The 25349-nt window shown below is 36.1% G+C and overlaps 1 protein-coding gene across 3 annotated transcripts in view; it reads right to left on the bottom strand.

Annotated features, from left to right (window-relative positions):
• FAAH2 (fatty acid amide hydrolase 2) overlaps positions 1-25349 on the bottom strand; it is a 399339-nt gene that overhangs the window by 114001 nt on the left and 259989 nt on the right. For all 3 annotated transcript variants that reach the window (XM_054676505.2, XM_063804045.1, XM_054676504.2), the window contains 2 exons: positions 12925-13060; positions 10688-10805 (listed from right to left, as the gene is read on the bottom strand). In XM_054676505.2, coding sequence (XP_054532480.1) covers positions 10688-10805; positions 12925-13060 — 254 coding nt within the window. The remainder of the gene's footprint in view (positions 1-10687; positions 10806-12924; positions 13061-25349) is intronic.

The raw sequence follows: 25349 nt of genomic DNA, 5'->3' as shown, positions 1-25349 counted from the left end.
ACAAAGACTGTATGGTAATGGTAAAAAAATGGAGACATAGAATGGAACCAAATAGAGAACCAAGAAATAAAGCCACATACCTATAAAAAACTGAACTTTGACAAAGTTGACAAAAATAAACAGTGAAGAAAGGATATGAAATATTGCTTTACTGAATAGCAATAAAGAGTTCTGGCAAAATTGGCTAGCCATATTCAGAATAATGAAACTGGACCCCTCTCTCTCACCATATACAAAAATGAACTCAAGTTTCATTTATGACTTAAGTGTAAGACCTCAAACAAGAAAAATCCTAAGAAAAAAAAATAGAAAAAACTTCTGACATTGAGGGAAAAAATTTATGACTAAGACCTCAAAAGCAAATGCAATGAAAACAAAAGTACACAAATGGAACATAAACTATTTTAGCTTCTGTACAGCAAAGGAAATAATCAACAGAGCAAAAAGACAAACTACAGAAGAGAAGAAAATATTTGCAAATTATGCCTCTGAAAATGGTCTAATATCCACAGTCTACAAGAAACCAAATCAACAAAAAAACCCTATTAAAAAGTGAGCAAAAAAACATGAACAGACATTTCTTAAAATAAGACATGCAATTGGCTACAAAAAAAAATTATGAAAAGGTGCTCAACATCACTAGTCATCAGAGAAATGTAAATTAAAACCACAATGAGATACCATCTTACACCAGTCAGAATGGCTATTTTTTAAGGTAAAAAATAACAGTTGTTGGTGAGAATGCAGAAAAAAAGGAATGCTTATACACTGTTGGCATATTGTAAAGTAGTAAAATTTCTGTGGAAAACAGTATGGAGGTTTCTCAAAGAACCAAAATAAAGCTACCATTCAGCACTGCATTTCCACTCCTGACTATCTAACCAAAAGAAAAAAATTATTATATCAAAAAGACACCTAAACTTGTGTGTTGTGTTTATTGCAACACTATTTACAATAGCAGTCATGGAATAAACCTAAGTTTTTATCAATGGTTGACTGGATAAAGAAATGTGATATATAAACACCACAGAATACTATACGGCCATAAAAAATGAAAGCATGCCCTTTGCAACCACGTGGATTTAGCTTGAGGCCATTATCCTAAGTTAAACAACTCAGAAACAGAAAGTCTGTTTCTCACTTATAAGTGGAACTAAACAATGGATACACTTGGACAAGTAGGCAGAAATAATTGACACTGGCAACTCAAAAATATGGAAGGGTGGGAGGTAGATGAGGGCTGAAAAATTACCTGTGGGATAAAATGTTCACTGTTTGCATGACTGGTATACTAGAAGCCCAAACTTCACCATTACACAATATATCCATTTAACAACATGCACAAGTACCCTTTCAATCTAAAATAATAAAAAATAAAGTACAATAAATATAAGACTTGACTGTGAAATTCCTAGAGGAAAATAGAGAGAAAAAGCTCCGTGACATTGGTTTTGGCAATTGTTTTTTGCATGTATCTCCGAAAGCACAGGCTAATAAAGCAAAAATAGACGAATTGGTTTAGAGCAAACTAAAAAGTATTTTCACACAAAGAAAACAATATAAAATACAAAGGCAACCTACTGAATGGGATAAAACATTTGTAAAACATATATTTGATATAGGATTAATATTCAAAATATACAAGGAATTCATAGAACTTATCAGAAACAAATAACTTAATTGAAAAATTGGCAAACAACCTGAATAGACATTTCTTCAAAGGAGACATGCAACTGGCCCCTAGGTATATGAAAAACAAAATCAACAACACTAATCATCAGGTGAATGCACACCAAAGCCAAGATGAGATGTCACCTCCCACCCAATAGCATAGCTATTATTTTTTTTAAAGGTAAGTGTTGGTGAGGACAGGGAGAAAAGGGAAACCTTGTACACTGTGGTAGAAATGTAAATTTGTACAGCCATTCAAAACATTAAAAATAGAACTACCATATGATCCAGCAATGCTACTTCTAGTAATATATTTGAAGTAATTCAAATCAGGATCTCTAAGAAGTAACTGCAATCCCATGTTCTCTGCAGTATTATTTATAATTGCTAAGATATGAAAACATCCTAAGTGTGTGTTGATGGATGGATAAAGAAAATGCTGTATATACATGCACTGGAATATTATTCAGCCTTAAAAGTATAGAAAATTTTGCAATTTTCAACAATATAGATGGACCTGAAGGGCATTATGTTAAGTGAAATAAACCAGACACAGAAAAACAAATGTTTTATAATATCATTTATTTATGTAATCTAAAAAAGTCAAATTCCTAGAAGTAGAGAGTAGAATCGTAGTTGCCAGGAATTGGGGTGGGGTAAGGGGATGAAATAAAGCTATATTGGTCAGAGGGTACAAACTTTCATTTGTATTAGTCATTATATATTATATATGTGTATATATATATATGTGTGTGTGAAGGTGTGTGTGTGTGTGCGTATGTATGTGTGTGTGTAAGGGTACTAAAATTAGGGTACTCCAGAGAAGCAGAAGGAATTTATTCTGCTTCTCTGGAGTACCATAACAAAGCCACTTTGGAAGACAATCTCAAGATTTCTAACAAAGCAAAGTATATTGTGTTCCTTGGTACTACCTAATTGAATAGAAAACATGTCTATGGAAAAGGTGCACATAAATGATTATAACAGCTTTTGTTCAAAGATAACAATATTTTGAAACAACCAAGATGTCCTTTACTAGGTAAATAGGTAAAAAATGGTGGCACGTCCTTAAAATGAAATATTATTCGAGATAAAAAGAGTTACCAAGCCATGAAAAGACATGGAGGGAACTTAAATGCGTATTTCAATGTGAAAGAAGCAAGTATAAAACGGTTACATAATTTAGATTCTAAATATATGATATTAGGGGAAAGGCAAAAGTATAAAGACAGTAAAAAATCTGTGGTTTCCAGTAGGAGTGGAGAGAATGTATGAATAAATAAGTGATGCACAGAAGTTTTTTGAGTGGTAAAAACTACTATTCTGTATGATATTGTAATGATAGTTACATGGCATTATGCATTTGTCAAATGCTGTAAAACTGTACAATATAAACACTAATGTAAACTATGGAGTTTAGTTAATAATATATCAATATTGTTTCATCAGTCATGAAACATGTACCCTACTAGTGAAAGAAAGAGGGGCTACCCATGGACACTGTACTATCTGCTCAATCTTTTGGTAAATATATAACTGTTCTAAAAATAAAATCTGCTAATAAAAAAATCCAACAGCACACAAGGCCTTGGCATATTTTTCTACAAAATAGGTAAAAGTAAGGTGTTGCTAGGAAATATAGAAATGATAAAAAGACCTGGATTATAAAATATCCCCCACAAAGTTTGATGTCCTAACTCCTTTCCTTTTATTCTGACTTAGAAAGAATTACAGACCAACATCAGTTAGCAACTATTGAGTTTCTGCTACAAAATCAAAAAAGCTCGCTCTTTATATTGAACCTGAAAGTGGATAAAGTTCAAATTGCTATATAAAGTTATTAACTTTAGAGAAATATTTAAATGTATTATGCCATATTAAAATTCTGGAATACTAAATCCTTAATATTTTTATTCTCCTGAGTCAAAAGTTTTCATTTCTTCTTGGCTATTTATTCTGACAGGAGAACCTTAACAGCATTTTCTCAACTTCCATAATAAAAGTTGCTAATTTGATTTTAGTTGCTATAAAATATAGCCATCCTGTCCTAAAACATGGTATTTTTCTGACAATAGCTTGGGAATGGTGGAGGTGGCACACATCCTTACCCCACCTCCAATGATGTAATAATGTCTTTCTCTATTTACCTCCTCCCTCCTCAGATACACACATCACTCATTCTCATGTTCCTCCACTTCCTCCTTTTCAGAAAATATACAGAAACAAAGAGACATAAATTAATTTATGCAATGACAGATTATAGAACAGCAGGCCTGTTGGTGTTTCAGAAATGCATTTATCACTGTGATGGAATTTTGGAGTGTGCCTAGGAACTTTATAAAATGGAATGATATTTGTAATCCCAGTGACAGGGATTATATAGGCTATGGGATCTATCCACCAACAACTCAAGCTATAAAACTAAGTTTCTTTTTTTATTCAAAACTCATTTTAGGACTCTTAGTAAAGTTCTGTAATTTTTCTCTGGTAGGTTCTACAACCTTATTTTTAGAGTCTGTAGGCATTTTGTAGGATTTTCTGTTTGTCTTCTCTGTTTTCCTCATTCTACTTTTTATCTGGTTATTGCTGATATGTTAGCTATGGTTTTTCTCATTTTCATCGTACATCCTATTTTAGGTTGAACTCATTTATTCTAAGAGTTTTAAAATAGCACTCCTTGAGTTTTACAAGAATATACTCATATCTTAATCTATAAATAATTATTGATTTGTCTTTTTTTCATAGTCATACCTCTTATTTCTAATTTCTCTTTGGCATACTTTCTATAAATAATAATGGTGATGGTCAGCATGCTTATCTAACTTTATATTTTAAAGAGATTGCCCTGGATTTCATGCAGATAATATAAAAAGAACATAGTATGGAAAAAATTAATTTTTAATCAGAAATAGACATCTGAATTTTATAAAATGCTTTCTGGAAAAATTTTTAGGTTATAAAATTTCTCTTATGGAACCAACTTGTAAAGCATACAACAGTAGTATAGATCCTTGTACTCCATACACCAATCTTCACTAGAGCCTGTTCTAAAATTATCCAATATGAAATGAAACTCCTAAATGAATTCACATGTATTTCAATCTGTCTCTTTTTTAGCATGTGACTATTTTAAACTATTATTTCAAACTAAACTATTCTGTGATAGCTCTCCCTGCTACCTGATGCCAACAGGTGATGAGGTCTGCAACATTGTCACTTCTGACACTGCAGAGAAATTTTCAATAACAGTGAGACTCTTGATTAGTATCAACAGTGAAAAAACCCATTTAGGAAAATTGGCTTTTCATACACATGAATTTCAGGCCAGCAAAAATATGGTTTTAATATCGTAAAGGGAAGGGTTTGGGGTCAGAATATTAAATTGGCTAGAGAATTTGGTAATGAAGAGTCTGTACATTAAGTTATTAAAATTTTTGCTTAAGCTACAGAACAGGAAGGGAGGTAATTCTACTGTGAGATCAAATTATATGGACTAAAAGTTCAATGTAAGTAATTTACTTCCATTCACTTACTTTTTTCCTTTTTTCCTCCTGCTCCTGGCTTCATAATTTTGCATTTATCCTCCAGCTCCCCAGGAAAGTACCAATTTGCTTTGGAACTAGCATTCTATGGTTTATCAACCCAAGCAACGAAGGTATAGTACCTTAATTTTTCTATAGTTTTTCCTTTAATTACTTATAAGTCTTAACATTTCTTGTGTTTTTATTGTTCACTTATATAACTTCTTTTATAATTTACCTTTCTCCTTTACCTATGTCCCTGGTGGTATTTGTCTTATAATAGGTTATAGCCTGTTAATAATCCTCTATCATTTTTATTGACAGTATTTTCTATGATTTCTTTCATTTAGATATTATTAATTCAGATATGTGAAGCTATCTTAATACACGTAAAAATTAATATAGGAAGAAATTCTGTTTCTGGGCTTATAACTTATGAAGATCTCACTTTTCTTTTATCCTCATTAAGCATTACAAAAAGAAATTTAAAAATCCACTGAGTTTTTATATGAATTACATTTTCCCTATAGATTTAAAAATAACGTATAATTTTATAACATGATTTTTAAATCTAGTAACACAGTAATGTATCCACTTATGCTATTTTTTTTTGTTTTTTTGTTTTTTAACGGAGTCTCACTCTGTCGCCCAGGCTGGAGTGCAGTGGTGCGATCTTCGCTCACTGCAAGCTCCGCCTCCCGGGTTGACGCCATTCTCCTGCCTCAGCCTCCCGAGTAGCTGGGACTACAGGCGCCCGCCACCGCGCCCGGCTAATTTTTTGTATTTTGTTTAGTAGAGACGGGATTTCACCGTGTTAGCCAGGATGGCCTGGATGTCCTGACCTATGGTTTGAATAGATCGCCTCCAAAATTCAGGTGTTGCCAATGCATTATTATTAAGAGGGGGGCCCTAAAGAAGTGATTAGGCCATGAGGGCTGCCCTAGTTAATGCCATTACAGCCATTTTTAAAAAGGCTTTATGCAGCCTTAGCAGCTGTCTCTTCCACCCTTCTGCCATGTTTCTCCCCTCTGGAGAAGGCAGCAAGATGGCCCTCACCAGACACTGAACCTGCCAGAACCTTGATCTTGGACTTTCCTGTCTTCAGGTGTGTGAGAAATAAATTTTTATTCTTTATAAGTTATTGAGTCACAGGCATTTTTTCATGGTGGCAGAAAACAAAGATAGAATATAAAAGCCATCTTTTACCACAATCAAGTTTCTTCTAGTTTTACATGTCTTTTTTTTTATTATTATACTTTAAGTCTTAGGGAACATGTGCACAACATGCAGGTTTGTTACATATGTATACATGTGCCATGTTGGTGTGCTGCACCCATTAACTCATTATTCACATTAGGTATATCTCCTAATGCTATCCCTCCCCACTCCCTCCACCCCACAACAGGCCCCGGTGTGTGATGTTCCCCTTCCTGTGTCCAAGTGTTCTCATTGTACAATTCCCACCTATGAGTGAAAACATGCGGTATTTGGTTTTCTGTCCTTGTGATAGTTTGCTGAGAATAATGGTTTCCAGCTTCATCCATGTCCCTACAAAGGACATGAACTCATCGTTTTTTATGGCTGCATAGTATTCCATGGTGTATATGTGCCACATTTTCTTAATCCAGTCTATCATTGTTGGACATTTGGGTTGCTTCCAAATCTTTGCTATTGTGAATAGCATGTGTCTTTATGGGTATATACCCACTAATGGGATGGCTGGGTCAAATGGTATTTCTAGTTCTAGATCCCTGAGGAATCACCACACTAACTTCCACAATGGTTGAACTAGTTTACAGTCCCACCAACAGTGTAAAAGTGTTCCTATTTCTCCACATCCTCTCCAGCACCTGTTGTTTCCTGACTTTTTAATGATTGCCATTCTAACTGGTGTGAGATGGTATCTCATTGTGGTTTTGATTTGCATTTCTCTGATGGCCAGTGATGATGAGTATTTTTTCATGTGTCTTTTGGCTGCATAAATGTCTTCTTTTGAGAAGTGTCTGTTCATATCCTTTGCCCACTTTTTGATGGGGTTGTTTGTTTTTTTCTTGTAAATTTGTTTGAGTTCATTGTAGATTCTGGATGTTAGCCCTTTGTCAGATGAGTAGATTGCAAAAATTTTCTCCCATTCTGTAGGTTGCCTGTTCACCCTGATGGTAGTTTCTTTTGCTGTGCAGAAGCTCTTGAGTTTAATTAGATCCCATTTGTCAATTTTGGCTTTTGTTGCCATTGCTTTTGGTGTTTTAGACATGAAGTCCTTGCCCATGCCTATGTCCTGAATGGTATTGCCTAGGTTTTCTTCTACGTTTTTTATGGTTTTAGGTCTAACATTTAAGTCTTTAATCCATCTTGAATTAATTTTTGTATAAGGTGTAAGGAAGGGATCCAGTTTCAGCTTTCTACATATGGCTAGCTAGTTTTCCCTGCACCATTTGTTAAATAGGGAATTGTTTCCCCATTTCTTGTTTTTGTCAGGTTTGTCAAAGATCAGATAGCTGTAGATGTGTGGCATTATTTCTGAGGGCTCCGTTCTGTTCCATTGGGCTATATCTCTGTTTTGGTACCAGTACCATGCTGTTTTGGTTACTGTAGTCTTCCAGTATAGTTTGAAGTCAGGTAGCATGATGCCTCCAGCTTTGTTCTTTTGGTTTAAGATTGACTTGGCAATGTGGGCTCTTTTTTGGTTCCATATGAACTTTAAAGTAGCTTTTTCCAATTCTGTGAAGAAAGTCATTGGTAGCTTGACGGGGATGGCATTGAATCTGTAAATTACCTTGGGCAGTATGACCATTTTCATGATATTGATTCCTCCTATCCATGAGCATGGAATGTTCTTCCATTTGTTTGTATCCTCTTTTATTTCGTTGAGCAGTAATTTGTAGTTCTCCTTGAAGAGGTCCTTCACATACCTTGTAAGTTGGATTCCCAGGTATTTTATTCTCTTTGAAGCAATTGTGAATGGGAGTTCACTCATGATTTAGTTCTCTGTTTCTGTTACTGGTGTATAAGAATGCTTGTGATTTTTGCACATTGATTTTGTATCCTGAGTCTTTGCTGAAGTTGCTTCTCAGCTTAAGGAGATTTGGGGCTGAGAAGATGGGGTTTTCTAGATATACAATCATGTCATCAGCAAACAGGGACAATTTGACTTCCTCTTTTCTAATTGAATACCCTTTATTTCCTTCTCCTGCCTGATTTCCCTGACCAGAACTTCCAACACTATGTTGCATAGGAGTGGTGAGAGACAGCATCGCTGTCTTGTGCCAGTTTTCAAAGGGAATGCTTCCAGTTTTTGCCCATTCAGTATGATATTGGCTGTGGGTTTGTCATAGATAGCTCTTATTATTTTGAGCTACGTCCCATCAGTACCTAATTTATTGAGAGCTTTTAGCTTGAAGTGTTGTTAAATTTTGTCAAAGGCCTTTTCTGCATCTATTGAGATAATCATGTGGTTTTTGTCTTTGGTTCTGTTTATATGCTGGATTACGTTTATTGATTTGTGTATGTTGAACCAGCCTTGCATCCCAGGGATGAAGCCCACTTGATGATGGTGGATAAGCTTTTTGATGTGTTGCTTGATTTGGTTTGACAGTATTTTATTTAGGATTTTTGCATCAATGTTCATCAGGGATATTGGCCTAAAATTCTCTTTTTTGGTTGTGTCTCTGCCAGGCTTTGGTATCAGGATGATGCTGGCCTCATAAAATGTGTTAGGGAGGATTCCCTCTTTTTCTATTGATTGGAATAGTTTCAGAAAGAATGGTACCAGCTCCTCCTTGTACCTCTGGTAGAATTTGGCTGTGAATCTGTCTGCTCCTGGACTTTCTTTGGTTGCTAGGCTATTAATTATGGCCTCAATTTCAGAGCCTGTTATTGGTCTATTCAGAGATTCAACTTCTTCCTGGTTTAGTCTTGGGAGGGTGTATGTGTCCAGGAATTTATCCATTTCTTCCAGATTTTCTAGTTTATTTGCATAGAGATGTTTATAGTATTCTGTGATGGTAGTTTGTATTTCTGTGGGATTGGTGGTGATATCCCCTTCATCATTTTTTATTGCGTCTATTTGATTCTTCTCTCTTTCCTTCTTTATTAGTCTTGCCAGCGGTCTCTCAATTTTGTCGATCTTTTCAAAAAACCATCATCTGGATTCATTGATTTTTTGAAGGGTTTTTTATGTCTCTATCTCCTTCAGTTCTTCTCTGATCTTAGTTATTTCTTGCCTTCTGCTAGCTTTTGAATGTGTTTGCTCTTGCTTCTCTAGTTCTTTTAATTGTGATGTTAGAGTGCCAATTTTAGATCATTCCTGCTTTCTCTTGTGGCATTTAGTGCTAAAAATTTCCCTCTACACACTGCTTTAAATGTGTCCCAGAGATTCTGGTATGTTGTGTCTTTGTTCTCGTTAGTTTCAAAGAACATCTTTTTTTCTGCCTTCATTTCATTATGTACCCAGTAGTCATTCAGGAGCAGGTTGTTCAGTTTCCATGTAGTTAAGCGGTTTTGAGTGAGTTTCTTAATCCTGAGTTCTAGTTTGTTTGCACTATGGTCTGAGAGACCGTTTGTTATAATTTCTGTTCTTTTACATTTGCTGAGGAGTGCTTTACATCCAACTATGTAGTCAATTTTGGAATAGGTGTGGTGTGGTGCTGACAAGAATGTACATTCTGTTGATTTGGGGTGGAGAGTTCTGTAGATGTCTATTAGGTCTGCTTGGTGCAAAGCTGAGTTCAATTCCTGGATATCCTTGTTAAATTTCTGTCTCATTGAGCTAATGTTGACAGTGGGGTGTTAAAGTCTCCTATTATTATTGTGTGGGAGTCTGTCTCTTTGTAGGTCTCTAAGGACTTGCTTTATGCATCTGGGTGCTCCTGTGTTGGGTGCATATATATTTAGGGTAGTTAGCTCTTCTTGTTGAATTGATCCCTTTACCATTATGTAAGGGCCTTCTTTGTCTTCCACTGTTTCCACGTAATAAGCTGTATTATTATTAAATTAAATAGTAGTTTAAAAATTACTTTTAAAATTCAGTAGGTCTGTTCCCCTTATTATTCTTCTTTCCCAAATGAACTCTTGCTTTTAAAAAGACAAATTTGTGTTATTATTTCATCTGATTATAAAAGTATTTTAAAATAAAGCTCAGGCTAAAATGATTGCATATATAATGTTGTCTCTATTACCTAAAATTTACATCTACACATTAGCATAGGAGAATCACTGGATAGATACATACCAAATTATTAATGACAGTTACCTCCGAGGAATTTATTTATTTGATTAATCATACTTTATTTTCAAAGTACTCATTTCATTACTAAAAAATAAAATATCTAAAATAACCATGAAAAATTACATCCAAAATTCCTTAGTATAACTGTTCTGAAAACCTTAATTCCGTATGCTGACACAGAAATATTTGGCAGTAAGTGAAGTAAAGGGCTCAGAAGGATATCTCTTTGACTAAAAATAATTCCTAAACAAATTTTATTTAAAATTACCTTTTTCTGAGTCATAATGAGATCTTGGTCCACTTTGGACATTAAAAATGAGCCTCCATCATGTTCCATCCAGTAACATTTTAAGTCTTTTAAATGTATCTTTGTGTCTAGTTTTAACCTGTGTAGGATTAAAAAGAAACTGACATCAACAAATTATTTAGATATCCTTAATAGTTCAATCCTGACATCTGAGCTTCAGCTCTAATGAAGTATTTTTTTCCCTGAGCACTGTGTGCCAGAAACAGTATTATACCTTTAGAATTTAGATTTGCATTTAAAAAATGTACTTGAGCTGCAAGGGAGAGAATGGTTTGAAATGCATCAAAATTGTAGACGTGGTGACAAGTCAAAATGTTTTGGTAGTAGTTCATGCTAGAAATGATTATAGCCTGAACTAGAACTGTAACCATGGTAAGGGAGAGATATGTAAAGATGTAAGAAATCATTAGTAGGTAATTTCAATATGACTCAGCATTGCTTAGATGTAATGACTGAGAAAAATTGGAAATGAGGCTTTAGCAACTGGGTTGATTTTGGTCATCCAGTCACTGGGATTGGGTAAGAATCAAAGTAGTGGATCAGGTTTCTGGAGCTTGAAAGAAAAATAATATCAGTTTTAGATATATTGAGTCTCAGTTATCTGAAATGGCCAGTCTTCCTGTAGTAGTAAATAGACAGTCCTCTAGCTTAAGTGAAAAAAGTGAGCTGAAGAGGCAGATTTTGGCATCATCTGTGTATGGAAAATGGTTGAAGTGGCAAGGGTAGATGGAGTCATTCTGAGAGGGTAAGTAGAAAGAATAGAGATAAGTAAACCAGGTCCTTCTAGAATACCAATATATAAGAGATGAACAAAGGAAGAAGAGCCAGTAAGGCAGATGAAAGGAAAAGGAGCAATATCAAAAGGGTGGATTGTCCATAACATAAAGGATAAATGCTTAAGGGGATGGATACCTACCCCATTTTCCATGAAGCGATTATTATGCATTACATGACTGCTTCAAAATATCTCATGTAGCCCAAAAATATATACACCTGTTAGGTACTCACAAAAATTAAAAATAATTTTAAAAATGATTGAATCACAAGAGCCAAGGGCAGAGTTTGTTTCAATAATGATGGAGTAATATCAATATTGCCACCAGTTATAATGAGGTAATGAATGGTAAGTATTGAGAAGCAGTCATTATTTTTAGCAAAAATGCAAAAAAAAAATTCAGGGACCTTGGCAAGAATAATTTTGGTGGTAAAAACCAGTTTGTAGTGAATTCATTTATGAGATGGCAATGTGAGAATTTAGAGTTAATGAGTATAAATAATTCACACAAAGGATCTGGCAATGGGGCAAAAAGCGGCATAGAGTAGTGGCTTAAGGGGAATAAGGGGCTAAAAAAATGTTGTCTCTTTTTAAGATGAGAGACACTTAGGATGCTTAATAATAATGAGAAGGGTGCGCACGTGTGTGTGTGTGTGTGTGTGTGTGAGAGAGAGAGAGAGAGAGAGACAGAGAGAGAGAGGTTAAAGTCATACTAAGATGAGATAAGTAATGGAACAAAGATCTGAGAGAATAAGAGAACATAAGATCAAGAGCATAACTGAAACTACTTATATGCTAAAGCAAAATGGAAAGATATTTTCTCCACTCTAAGAGGAGAAAGAATGAAAGCTGGAGACCTAGAAAAATGTGATGGTAAGAAACTGAAGTAAGTTACATATAGATTGCATTTTTTTATGAGATAAAATGTGGGATTATTTACTTGAGGGTAAAGGAAAGGAGAAGATCAGAGTTTTGCTGGAAATGGAAATAATTTGAAATGACTGCTATAGAAAATATATTTAAAAAGAGCTGTCTAGGGAACCAATTTCCAAGCAGCGTTGATGCCTAGGTGAGATTGGAAAGTATGTATATGGTGACAGATGTCAGAAGAATCAGAAAGGCTGAACTTAAAGTGAACGTAGTCCTTACGCACAAATTCACAAATGAAAAACAAAAAGATTCACTGTTTCCTTCCCAAAAATAAGGCCTCTCCTTGTATTTTCTCAGTAAAATACTTTTACATGGCATCTTTCCAATTTGTGAAGCATGGTATCCACTTATATAAGTATATAAAGGCTCTCTCATAAAAACCTGTAATAATTATTTGCTTGAGGACTGAAAGTCTACCTCTATGACACTAATAAACAAAGAGAGAATGAATGTCAGGATAAGAGTCCAGGGAAATAAAAATAAATGAACATACCTTTTGATCCCAGGTCCTGCCATGACCTTCAACATGGGGGCCAGGTCTTCAGCATAGTGGCATATAGGACCAGTGCTCAGAAACAACTCCTGGGCTCCCACAGCCAAGGGAAACTGACCTTTGTTGGGAACCACACCTGAAAGGATAGACAGTCAGGTTAGCCGCCCAAAATAAGACATGATCCCTGCATGTTGTATTTCATTATGGTGTTTAATCTATCTTAAATACTTTTTCTCCTGGTTAGAACTTTTCAGGCCTTCTTATATCTCATTGCAGTAGTTTCACAATTTTACTAGCTCTCTTAAAAGCAGTGAATTTTTTTTCCTAATAGAGTCCAACGAAGAACTTCAATATAAAACAGGCAAAACCAGAGCTACTCTGATGGAAACAGGGTCCCTACTTATTAGACTATTCTCTCTTTCTGGGGATGGTTCTAAGGGTCTGCAGAGCCTATATGGAAAAGGACTAGTTAGAATACAGATTTTAAAATCTACTGGCATAGAGGATAAAGTCAAAATTCCTTTAGCTTGTATACAAAGCTCTCTGCAACCTGATACCTAAACAGAAGCCATAACAAATTGTTTGCAATTTTCCGCAAAGAACAGGCTATTTTGATGCTCGTTTATAACTTTGTTTATGCCATTTCCTCTGCTTATAATACATTTCACAATTAATATGCCAGATGGATAACCAGATTTCAAGACTTAAGTGAAACTATAAGGCCTTTCTTGATCACCTACAATCTCTCAGCCCAAAACTTTCTTAACCTGATAAGCAACTTTAGCAAAGTCTCAGGATACAAAACCAATGTGCAAAAATCACAAGCATTCCAATATACCAATAATAGATATCCAAATCATGAGTAAGCGCTCATTCACAATTGCTAAAAAGAAAATAAAATATCTACGAATACAACTTACACGGGATGTGAAGGACCTCTTCAAGAAGAAGTACAAACCACTGCTCAAGGAAATAAGAGAGGACACAAACAAGTGGAAAAACATTTCATGCTCATGGATAGCAAGAATCAATACTGTAAAAATGGCCATACTACCCAAAGTAATTTATAGATTCAATACTATCCGTATCAAGCTACCATTGACTTTCTTCACAGAATTAGAAAAAACTACTTTAAATTTCATGTGGAACAAAATGAGCCCATTTAGCCAAGACAATCCTAAGCAAAAAGAACAAAGGTGGAGGCATCATGCTACCTGGCTTCAAACAATATTACAAGGCTACAGTAACCAAAACAGCATGGTACTGGTACCAAAACAGAGATATAGACCAATGGAACAGAACAGATCCCTCAGATATAATGCCACACATCTACTACAATCTAGTCTTTGACAAACCTGACAAAAACAAGAAATGGAAAAAGGATTCCCTATTTAATAAATGGTGCTGGGAAAACTGGCTAGCCATATGTGGAAAACTGAAACTGGATCACTTCCTACACCTTATACAAAAATTAACTCAACATGGATTAAAGACTTAAATGTAAGACCTAAAACCATAAAAATCCTGGAAGAAAACCTGGGCAATACCATTCAGGACATAGGCATGGGCAAAGACTTCATGACTAAAACACCAAAAGCAATGGCAACAGAAGCTAAAATTGACAAATGGGATCTAATTAAGGAGCTTCTGCACAGCAAAAGAAACTATCATCAGATTGAGCAGGCAACCTACAGAATAGGAGAACATTTTTGCAATCTATCCATCTGACAAAGATCTAATATCCAGAATCTACAAGAAACTTAAGCAAATTTACAAGAAAACAAAAACATCAAAAAGTGGGTGAAGGATATGAACAGACATTTTTCAAAAGAAGACATTTATGCAGCCAACAAACATATGCAAAAAAAAGCTCATCATCACTGGTCATTAGAGAAATGCAAATCAAAACCACAATGAGATACCATCTCACACCAGTTAGAATGGCGATCATTAAAAAGTCAGGATACAACAGATGCTGGAGAGAATGTGGAGAAATAAAAACGCTTTTTACATTGTTGGTTGGAGTGTAAATTAGTTCAACCATTGCGGAAGACAGTGTGGTGATTCCTCAACGATCTAGAACCAGAAATACCATTTGACCCAGCAATCCCATTACTGGTTTTATACCCAAAGGATTATAACACATTCTACTATAAAGACACATGCACACGTATGTTAACTGCAGCACTATTCACAATAGCAAAGACTTAGAACTGACCCAAATGCCCATCAATGACAGACTGGATAAAGAAAATGTGACCATCATTCTCAGCAAGCTATCACAAGAAGAGAAAACCAAACACCACATGTTCTCACTCATAAGTGGGAGTTGAACAATGAGAACATATGGGCACGGGGAGTGGAATATCACACACCGGGGGACTGTCAGAGGGTGAAGGGCTAGGGGAGGGATAGCATTAGGAGAAATGCCTAAGGTAGGTGACTGGTTGATGGGTGCAACAAACCACCATGGCACGTATATACCTATGTAACAAACCTGCATGTTCTGCACATATTTAAAAGATTATTTGTGGAGAAGATTAATAATATCGATGAACACGTAACAAGACTTATCAAGAAAAAGGGAGAAAAAACCAAAAATGATCAGTATCATGAATGAAAAAGGGATATTATTACAGATTGTATAGATATAGTACAGCCTGTAGTTATACTACAGTTATAGTAGATATAGACACAAGGATTAAGATAATGAAACAGAATAATATCCAGCCCACTTGCTCTTGTTGCTGTTACCTGATTTAAAACAAAGATGGCACTGCAATGCAGTGGGGAAAGTATAATCTTTACCACAAAAACTTTTGACACAACTCAATATATATATAGAAAAACAGTAACTTTCAATCTTAATTCATACAATACACAAAAACCTGTTTCTAATGGATTAAAAACCTAAGTGTCAAAGGAAAATGAATAAAGCATCTTTAAAAAATAATAGAATATCTTTATGGCTTTGGATGGGCAAATATTTCTTAAATAGGACAAACAAAGCATTAACCAATGATAAAACAAACTACCCAATTAAAAAAGGGCCAAATATTTTATCAAGGCTTTCTGCAAACAGAAATCCAAATGGCCAATAGATATATAAAAAGATAATAATTCTTCCAAACCATTGTCTATGATATTACAACAAGTTGCAAGATTAACCAAGAAAAGAAGAGAGAAAAGAAGCTCAATTAGAAATGAAACAGGAGACATTACAACCAAACCAGAGAAAGACAAAAGATCACACAAGGCTAGTATGAACACCTTTACTAGCATAAACTAGAAAACATAGAGGAGATGGAAAAGTTCCTGGAAAGATACAACTCTCCCAGCTTAAATGAGGAAGAATTAGAAATTCTAAACAGACCAATAACAAGGAGAGAGATTGAAATAGTAATAAAAAATTTACAAAAAAAAAAGGTGCAGTACCAGATGGATTCACAGCTGAATTCTACCAGACATTCAAAGAATTGGTACCAATCCTATTGATGCTATTCCACAAGATAGAGAAAGAAGGAATCCTCTCTAAATCTTTCTGTGAAGCCAGTATCACCTAATACCAAAACCAGAAAGGACATAACATCAACAAAAAAACAACTACAGACCAATATCCCTGATGGACATGGATGCAAAAATCCACAAATAAATACTAGATAACTGAATCCAACATCATATCAAAAACATAATCTACCATGATCAAGTGAGTTTCATACCAGGATGCAGGGATCATTTAATAGAAACAGGTTAATGACTTGTGTCATTAAATGGAATACACCACATAAACAGAATTAAAAACAAAAATCGCATGATCTTCTTGATAGACGCAGAAAAGCATCTGACAAAATTCAGCATCCATTCATGATTAAAACCCTCAGCAAAATCGGCATACAAGGGACATACCTCAGTGTAATAAATGCCATCTATGGGAAACCCACAGCCAACATAATACTGAACGGGGAAAAGTAGAAAGCATTCCCTCTGAAAACTGGAACAAGACAAGGATGCCCACTCTCACCACCTCTATTCAACACAGTACTGGAAGTCCTAGCAACGGCAATCAGACAAAAGGTGGAAATAAAGGGCATCCAAATCGGTAAAGAGGAAGTCAAATTGTCACTGTTTGCTGAAGATAAAAAGGAGGAAATAAAGGGCATCCAAATCGGTAAAGAGGAAGTCAAATTGTCACTGTTTGCTGAAGATATGATTGTATACCTAGAAAACCCTAAAAACTCCTGCAAAAAGCTCCTGGAACTGACAAATGAGTTCAGCAAAGTTTCAGGATACGAAATTAATGTACACAAATCAGCAGCTCTGCTATACAATAGCGACCAAGCTGAGAATCAAATCAAGAATTCAACCCCTTTTACAATAGCTGCAAAATAAATAAAATACTTAGGAATATACCTAATCAGGGAGGTGAAAGATCTCTACAAGGAAAACTACAAAATACTGCTGAAAGAAATCATAGATGAAACAAACAAATGGAAACACATCCCATCCTGATAGATGGATAGAATCAATATTGTGAAAATACCATACTGCCAAAAGCAATCTACAAATACAATGCAATCCCCATTAAAATACCATGATCATTCTTCACAGAACTAGAAAAATTCCCAAAATTCATATGGGACCCAAAAAGTATCTGCATAGCCAAAGCAAAGCTAAGCAAAAAGCATAAACCTGGAGGCAACACATTACCTAATTTCAAACTATACTATAAGGCCATAGTCACCAAAACAACATGATACTGCTGTAAAAATGGGCACATATACCAACGGAACAGAATAGAGAACGCACAAATCCAAATATTTACAGCCAACAGATCTTTGACAAAGCAAACAAAAACCTAAAGTGGGAAAAGGACACCCTATTCAACAAATAGAGCTGGGATAATTGGCTAACCACATCTAGGATAATGAAACTGGATCCTCATCTCTCACCTTACACAAAAATCAACTCAAGATGGATCAGATACCTAAATCTAAGACCTGAAACTATGAAAATTCTAGAAAATAATATCGAAAGACCCTTTTAGACATTGGCTGAAGCAATGATTTCATAACCAATAACCCAAAAGCAAATGCAATAAAAACAAAGATAAAGAGGTGAGACTTAATTAAACTAAAGAGCTTTTGCATGGCAAAAGAAACAGCAGAGTAAACAGACAACCCACAGAGCAGGAGAAAATATCCACAGTCTATACATCTGCCAAAGGACTAATATCCAAAATCTAGAAAGAACTCAAACAGATTAGTGAGAAGAAAACAATGCCATCAAAAATGGGGTAAGGACATGAATAGACAATTCTCAAAAGCAGATATACAAATGGCCAACAAACATATGAAAAAAATGCTCAATTTCACTAATAATCAGGGAAAGGCAAATCAAAACCACAATGCAATACCACCTTACTCCTGCAAGAATGGCCATAATCAAATAAAAAAAAAAAAGATGTTGGCATGGATGCACTGAAAAAGAAACACTTCTACATTGCTGATGGGAGTGTAAACTAGTACAGCCACTATGGAAAACAGTGTAGAGATTCCTTAAAGACCTAAAAGTAGATTTACCATTTGATCCAGCATCCCCACTCCTTGGTAACTACCCAGATGAAAAGAAGTTATTATAAGAAAGAGATACTTGCACACACATGTTTAGAGCAGCACGGTTTGCAATTGCAAAAATATGGAACCAGCCCAAATCCCCATCAGTCAATGAATAGGTAAAGAAAATATGATATACCATGATATACCGTGGAACACTACTACTCAGCCATAAAGAGGAATGAAATATTGGCATTTGCAGCAACCTGGATGGAATTAGAGACCATTATTCTAAGTGAAGTAACTCAGGAATGAAAAACCAAACATTGTAGGTTTTCACTCATACGTGGAAGCTAAGCTATGAGGATGTAAAGGCATAAGAATGATATAATGGACTCTTGGGACTCGAGGGAAAGGGTGAGAGGAGGGTGAGGGATAAAAGTCTATATACTGGGTACAGTGTATACTGCTCGGGTGATGGGTGCACCAAAATCTCAGAAATCACCACTAAAAAACTTATTTATGTAACCAAACACCACCTGTTCCCCAAAAACCTATTGTAATAAAAAATAATTAAAAAAATTAAAAGTGGCTAACACAGTAAGTTTTATGGCGAGTATATTTTATCACGATAAAACTAATTAATTAATTAGTTAAAAATTCTACTACTACTTTTGTTTAGGAAGAGAAGTAATCGTTAAACAAGAAATGTCACCACTAATAAAAGAATTTTTCAAATGATCTGGAATATAAAAATAAAGATATTCAATTGGATAACTTGGAAAAAACAAGCAATAAACAAATAACCCCATGAAAAAGTGAACAAGACACATGAACAGATGCTTCTCAGAAGAAGATATAGAAGTATCCAACTAACACACAAAAACAATGCTCATCATCACTGTAATTATTGGAGAAACAAAAATTAAAACCACCAAGAAATACCATCTCACACCAGTCAGAATGGCTATTATTAAAAAGTTAAAAAAAATTACAGATGCTGGCAGGACTTCAGAGAAAAGGGAATGCTTATACATATTTGGTGGGAATGTCAGTTGGTTCAGTTCTTTGGAAGGCAGTTTGGTGATTACTCAAATAACTAAAAAATAGAACTACTATTCCACCTATCAATACTATTACTGGGTATATACCCAATGGAATATAAGTCATTCTACCAAGAAGATACATGGATCTGTATGTTCATCACAGCACTATTCACAATAAAAAAGACATAGATTCAAAATAGATATCCATCAACTGTGGATTGTATAAAAAAAGTGATACATATATGCAATGGAATATTATGCAGCCAAAAAAAGAAGAAAATCATGACGTTTGCAGCAACATTAATGCAGCCTGAGGCCATTATTCTAAGTGGATTAATGCAGAAATTAAAAAACCAAAGACCGCATCTTCTTACTTATAAGTGTAAATTAAACATTGGGTAAACATTGACATAATGATAGGAACAGTAGACACTGGGGGCTACAAGGTGAGGATAAAAGGGAAAGTGTTAATGGTGGAAAACCTATCAGATACTATGCTCACTACCTGGGTAACAGGTTCAATCATACCTCAAACCTCAGCATCATGTAATATACCTTTTTAGAAACCTTGCACATGTACCCCCTGTTTCTGAAGTAAAAGTTGAAAGTAACCCCCCCCCCCCCAAAAAAAATAGAACTGTGATCCAACCCAATCATCCCATCACTGGGTATATATTGAAAGCCAAATATTGTTCTACCTAAAAGACACATGCACCTGCACGTCTACAGCAGCACTATTCATAATAGGAAAGACATGGAATCAAACTAGGTGCCCATCAATGGTGGATTGGATAAAGAAAATGTGGTATCACAGAGTACTATGCAGCCCATAGAAAAGAATGAATTCATTTGCAGAAGCATGGATGGAGCTGGAGGCCAATATCCTAAGCAAACTAACACAGACAGAAAACCAAATACCGCATGTTCTCACTTATAAGTGGGAGCTAAACATTGTGTACACATGGACATAGAGTTTAGAAAAATAGACACAGGAGACTATAAGCTTGGGGAGAGTTTGAAGGGGGCAAGGGTCAAAAAGGTACCTATTGGGAGCTATGCTCACTAGCTGGGTGACAGGTTCAATTATATGACAAACATGCAGTAGACCTTTGCAAGAAACCTGCATATGTACTCCCTCAATCTAAAATAAAAATTGAAAATAAAGTAAAATAAAAAACCAACAAATTTTTGATACTTATTTGTGGCCAAACATATGATGTATCCTGGAGTAACTTCCACATGCTGTTGACAAGAATGTGTATTCTGCAGCTGTTGGGTGGATTGTTCTGTAAATGTCTATTAGTACCATTTGGTCTAGAGCAGTGATCCCCAAACATTTTGGCACCAGGAAGTGGTTTCATGGGAGACAATTTTTACATGCACTGTGGGGTGAGATGGTTTTGAGATGAAGCTGTTCCACCTTAGATCATCAGGCATTAGTTAGAGTCTCATAAGAAGCACACAACCTAGATCCCCTGCATACTCAGTTCACAAAAGGGTTCATGCTCCTATGAGAATCTAATGCTGCTGCTGACCTAACAGGAGGCAAAACTTATGTGGTAATGCTTACTCACCTACTACTCACCTTCTGCTGTGCAGCCAGTTTCTAACAGGCGATGGACTGGTACTGGTCCATGGCCTGGGGGTTGGGGACCCCTGGTCTAGAGTATAGTTTATATCTGAGTTTTCATTAATTTTGTGCCTAGATAATCATTCCACTGCTGAAAGTGAATGAAGTCCCCAACTATTATTATACGGCAGGCTACGTCTCCATTTATATCTAATATTTGCCTTATATATTTGTGTGCTCCAGTGTTGGGTGCCTATATATTAACAATTGTTATATCCTTTTGCTGAATCAACTTTTGTCATTATAAAATGATCTTCTTAGTCTCTTTTTCCAGTAACAACTGGAACTGGAAAAACAGGTAATATGAGTCTCTCATGGGCAGCATACAGCTGGGTTATGTTTTTCTTATCTGGGTTATATTTTTTTATCTATTCATCCACTTTATATGTTTCAATTGTAGAATTTGATTCATTTACATTTAAGGTTATTATTGGTTACTAAGGACTAGCTTCGGCCATTTTGTTAAATATTTTGTATCCTTTGTTCCTTTCTTCACCTCTCATTTTTTTACGTTTGTCATTTGGGGGTTTTCCATAGTAATAAGCTTTGTATTCCTTCCCCTTTCTTATATGTTTATGTGCTGTAATTTGCTGTTAGTGGCTACAATAGGGCTTACATGAAAAGCTTACAGTTATAATAAATAATTTTAAGTTGATAATAAGTTTGGTCACATACATTCTAGATTTCTTAAAATTCATAACTTTGTATCTCCATTTGCATGTTTTAATATTTTGTGTCCACTTACAACTTGTTGTAACTATAGGTATTATTTACCATTGTGATTTTAACCTTCATAGAGATTTGAAAAATTATATTACTTTATAATAATGGAGTGTTCTGAATTTCACAACAAATTTACCTTTATTAGTTATAGTTTCATATGATTTCCTCTTAGTAACTATATTTTTACTTCCAGCTGAATCACTCCCTTAAGCATTTAATGTAAAGATAATTGATGGTGAGTTTCCTCAACTTTTGTTTGTCTGGTAAAGACTTTATTTCTCTTTCATTTTGGAAGAATAGTTTTGTTGGGTATGGCATTTTTATCTCAATTTATTCCCCAGCACTTTGATATACCATCCCATTCTCCTTAGGCCTGCAAGGTTTCAGCTGATAAATCTGCTGTTAGTCAGATGGAGATCCTTTTATATGTGACTTGACAATTTTCTGATGTTTCTTTTATAATTCTTTAGGTCTTAACAGTGTGATTATAACAGGCCTCAGAGATGACCTCTTTGGGTTGAATCTGGAGTCCTTTGAGCTTCATGGATCTGGATATCCACATCTCTTCCAAAATTTGGGAAATTTTCAGCTACTATTTTGTTAAATAAGCTTTCTGTGCTTTTCTCCATCTCTTCTACTGAAATTTCTAGAATGCAGAAGTTTGTTTGATTAATGATGTACCACCTATTTCATTTGCTCTTTTACATTATTTGCTCTTTTACATTATTTTATTTTTATTCCTTTTGACTGGACTGTTTCAAAACACATTCCTCAAGTTTAAAAATTCTTTCTTCTGCTGGATCTAGTATACTGCTGAAGCTCTCAGTCTTATTTATTTCGTTGGTTGAATTCTTCAGCTCCACAATTTATGTTTGTTTCTTTTCCATTATATGTATCTCTTTGATCAATTTCTCATTCATACTATGAATTGTTTTTCTGATTTTGTTGCATTGTGTGTCTGTGTACTCTTGTATATTTCTGAGTTTTCTTGAGTCATTATTTTGAATTACTTTTTTAAAAAATTTAGAAATTTCCATTTTGGGGGGTCAGTTACCACAAAATTCTTGTGTTTCATTGGTAATGTCATATTTCCTTGACTTTTCATGTGTCTTGTGTCCCTATATTAATACCCATGCATAAGGTGGAATGGTTATCTTTTCCAATATTATCAAGTGTCTTTCATGTGGAGATACTTTTACCTGCTGATGTTTCCTAGGGCTTGATTGGGTAGAGCAATGCTGGCTTTGATTCCAGTGAGTGCAATAGCATAGTCTCTATGCAGTTCCTTCAGCTGTAGTCAACACCAGCAATGCCTTTGTGAGCATCAGTGTCTCTGGTGCTGCTCCACTGTGGGTGGGACATAAGCTGCTCCACATGCAGAGGGAGTTCACGATTTATGCATTCATATGTGTGTTGTTCCATGGGGTATGCCACCAAGCTCTTTTGTGTGCCAAGAGAGCATACAGCTGGTCCTCTGCTTGTCTGCTGTTCCCCTTGGGGCAGGACACCAGGCTGGTTCTCACATCAAGAGAGTGCTGAGCTTGCCCACAAGCTTGTGCACTGCTCCCACATAGGCAAAGCACCAGCCTAGTTTGTCCACTGAGGGTGCATGCAGGGGCCTAGCTCTTTGTACTCAGCTTCTGTGCTGTGCACAGCACTAACTATTCTCTGGGTTTGGGGGTGGGGGTGGGTTCAGTGTGCCTTGTGTATTTGGCTGCTAGATTTGCAGCTGTTTTGCTGGAGCCAGGCTTGGAGTAACCAGGGTTGGGGTATGGTAGACACTGGAATGGGGTAGATGGAAGACCTCCTAGGCAGCTTGTTCCAAAGGGGAGTGACCCATAACAGTTTGGCTGAGTAATGGTGTACTACTAGGCATAAGCATGGTGTAATGATGGCAAAACCTCAGGGATGGAGGGATGAAGTGGTTATTGCCCTCGTGAGCAAGACACAATATAGCAGTGGCTCCAGTTATAAGATAGCACTGTGCAGCAGCAGCTTAGGTCAAATAAGAACGGGGGCAAATGTGGGCTCTTTCTTTAACAATGCAGCTGTGTGAAATCCTGGCAGCTTCCCAAACTTGGCTCAGCATCTGTGAGGACTGCAGGATTCTTCAGCAGGAAGGACTGCAGACATCCATGATCTTAAGAGGGGCTGTTAGAAACCTCCTTCTTACTTTCTGGTGCAGAGGGAAGTCCCCCTTAGTTCTGAGTGAATCCCATTTGAGGAGATAAAGTAGCAGCAGCAGAGTGCTTTGCTTCCTTGTCTATGAAGCCATCCTGAGCCTGCATGTTCCACAGAGTCTCTGCTACTCCTTTGCAGTGCTCTAGCATCCTTTTTCAGATAATATAGTTAAAATGTAGTTGTTTATTCATTGTTTTTGCCCTTGTTTTATGAGAGGGAAAAGTATGAAGAGCTTCTAAATGGTCTTGCTGATATCAATCCTTTTTTAAATTTTTTGTAACTTTTGTTTTTATTTATATTTTACTAACAGTGTGTAGCAGTAAAGAATACAATGACTAGCAGTGCAATTTAGTGTCATTGCCTTGTTCATGCTAAGGTGCAGCCACTTTGGATAACATTGCTTTTGAAACATGACTACAAATGTCAACATAATGAAAAAGGCCAATTATATCTTAGCATTATTATAAAATAATTTCGACTTCATGGACCCTCTGACAGATTCTAAGTTAACCTTAGATGCTGACATTTTGTGCTTTCCTTTATAATAATCAACATCTTATCTGAATACATTATCACTTATATATGCTGTGCATGATATATTTCAATGTTTAAAAAGCAATGCAAGGTTATTTCGTATGAGTTTATACAATACAGAGATAAATATAGGAAAAGACATTTGACACACAACCACCACGTACACCTGAGCTAGCAAGGAGAACTGCCTGGAGAGTTGGCAGAGACAGAACTCCAGCCTGTATGGAGTCCAGAGGTTTTGTGTAGAAATGACTGCAGTGGAGCATAGCCATAGCTGCCAATTCCCCAAAGACTGCCATATCCCACCAGGCAGCTCTAGCCTTTGTTGGAACCGAAAAGAACATGGCTGTGTTGCCTGTGGGACAGGGCCAGTCTGATCTGAGCTCCCCCTTATCTGCTAACCTCTGCCAGGGTCCTGCCTAGCTACAGCCACTTGCAGTGCAGCCTCCACTGTTTACCAGCATCCACTGCCATCGATCCCTCAGTGGCAAGCCCTGCTTAACTGTTTGAGTGTTTTTGCAGACAGACTTCCAGCAGCACATGACCACCCACAGCCTTCCCTTGTGGGTGTATGCTTGCCCACAGTCTCCCCTCATCACCCTGCCAGCATGCACATGCGTATGGAAAACACACCACCCTGCAAGCATGAGCAAGCTTTGGGACCCCTGCTGCCCCACTGGCGTGCACCCATGTGGGGGATGACGACCAGCCCACTGGAGTACTTTTGCTAGCAGCGTCTGTTAGTGTTGTCACCAATGG

The sequence above is a fragment of the Pan troglodytes genome, chromosome X (assembly GCF_028858775.2).
Source record: "Pan troglodytes isolate AG18354 chromosome X, NHGRI_mPanTro3-v2.0_pri, whole genome shotgun sequence".
NCBI lineage: Eukaryota > Metazoa > Chordata > Mammalia > Primates > Hominidae > Pan > Pan troglodytes.
Note: the sequence above shows the minus strand (reverse complement) of the source record. Positions and strands in the feature narration are given on the sequence as shown.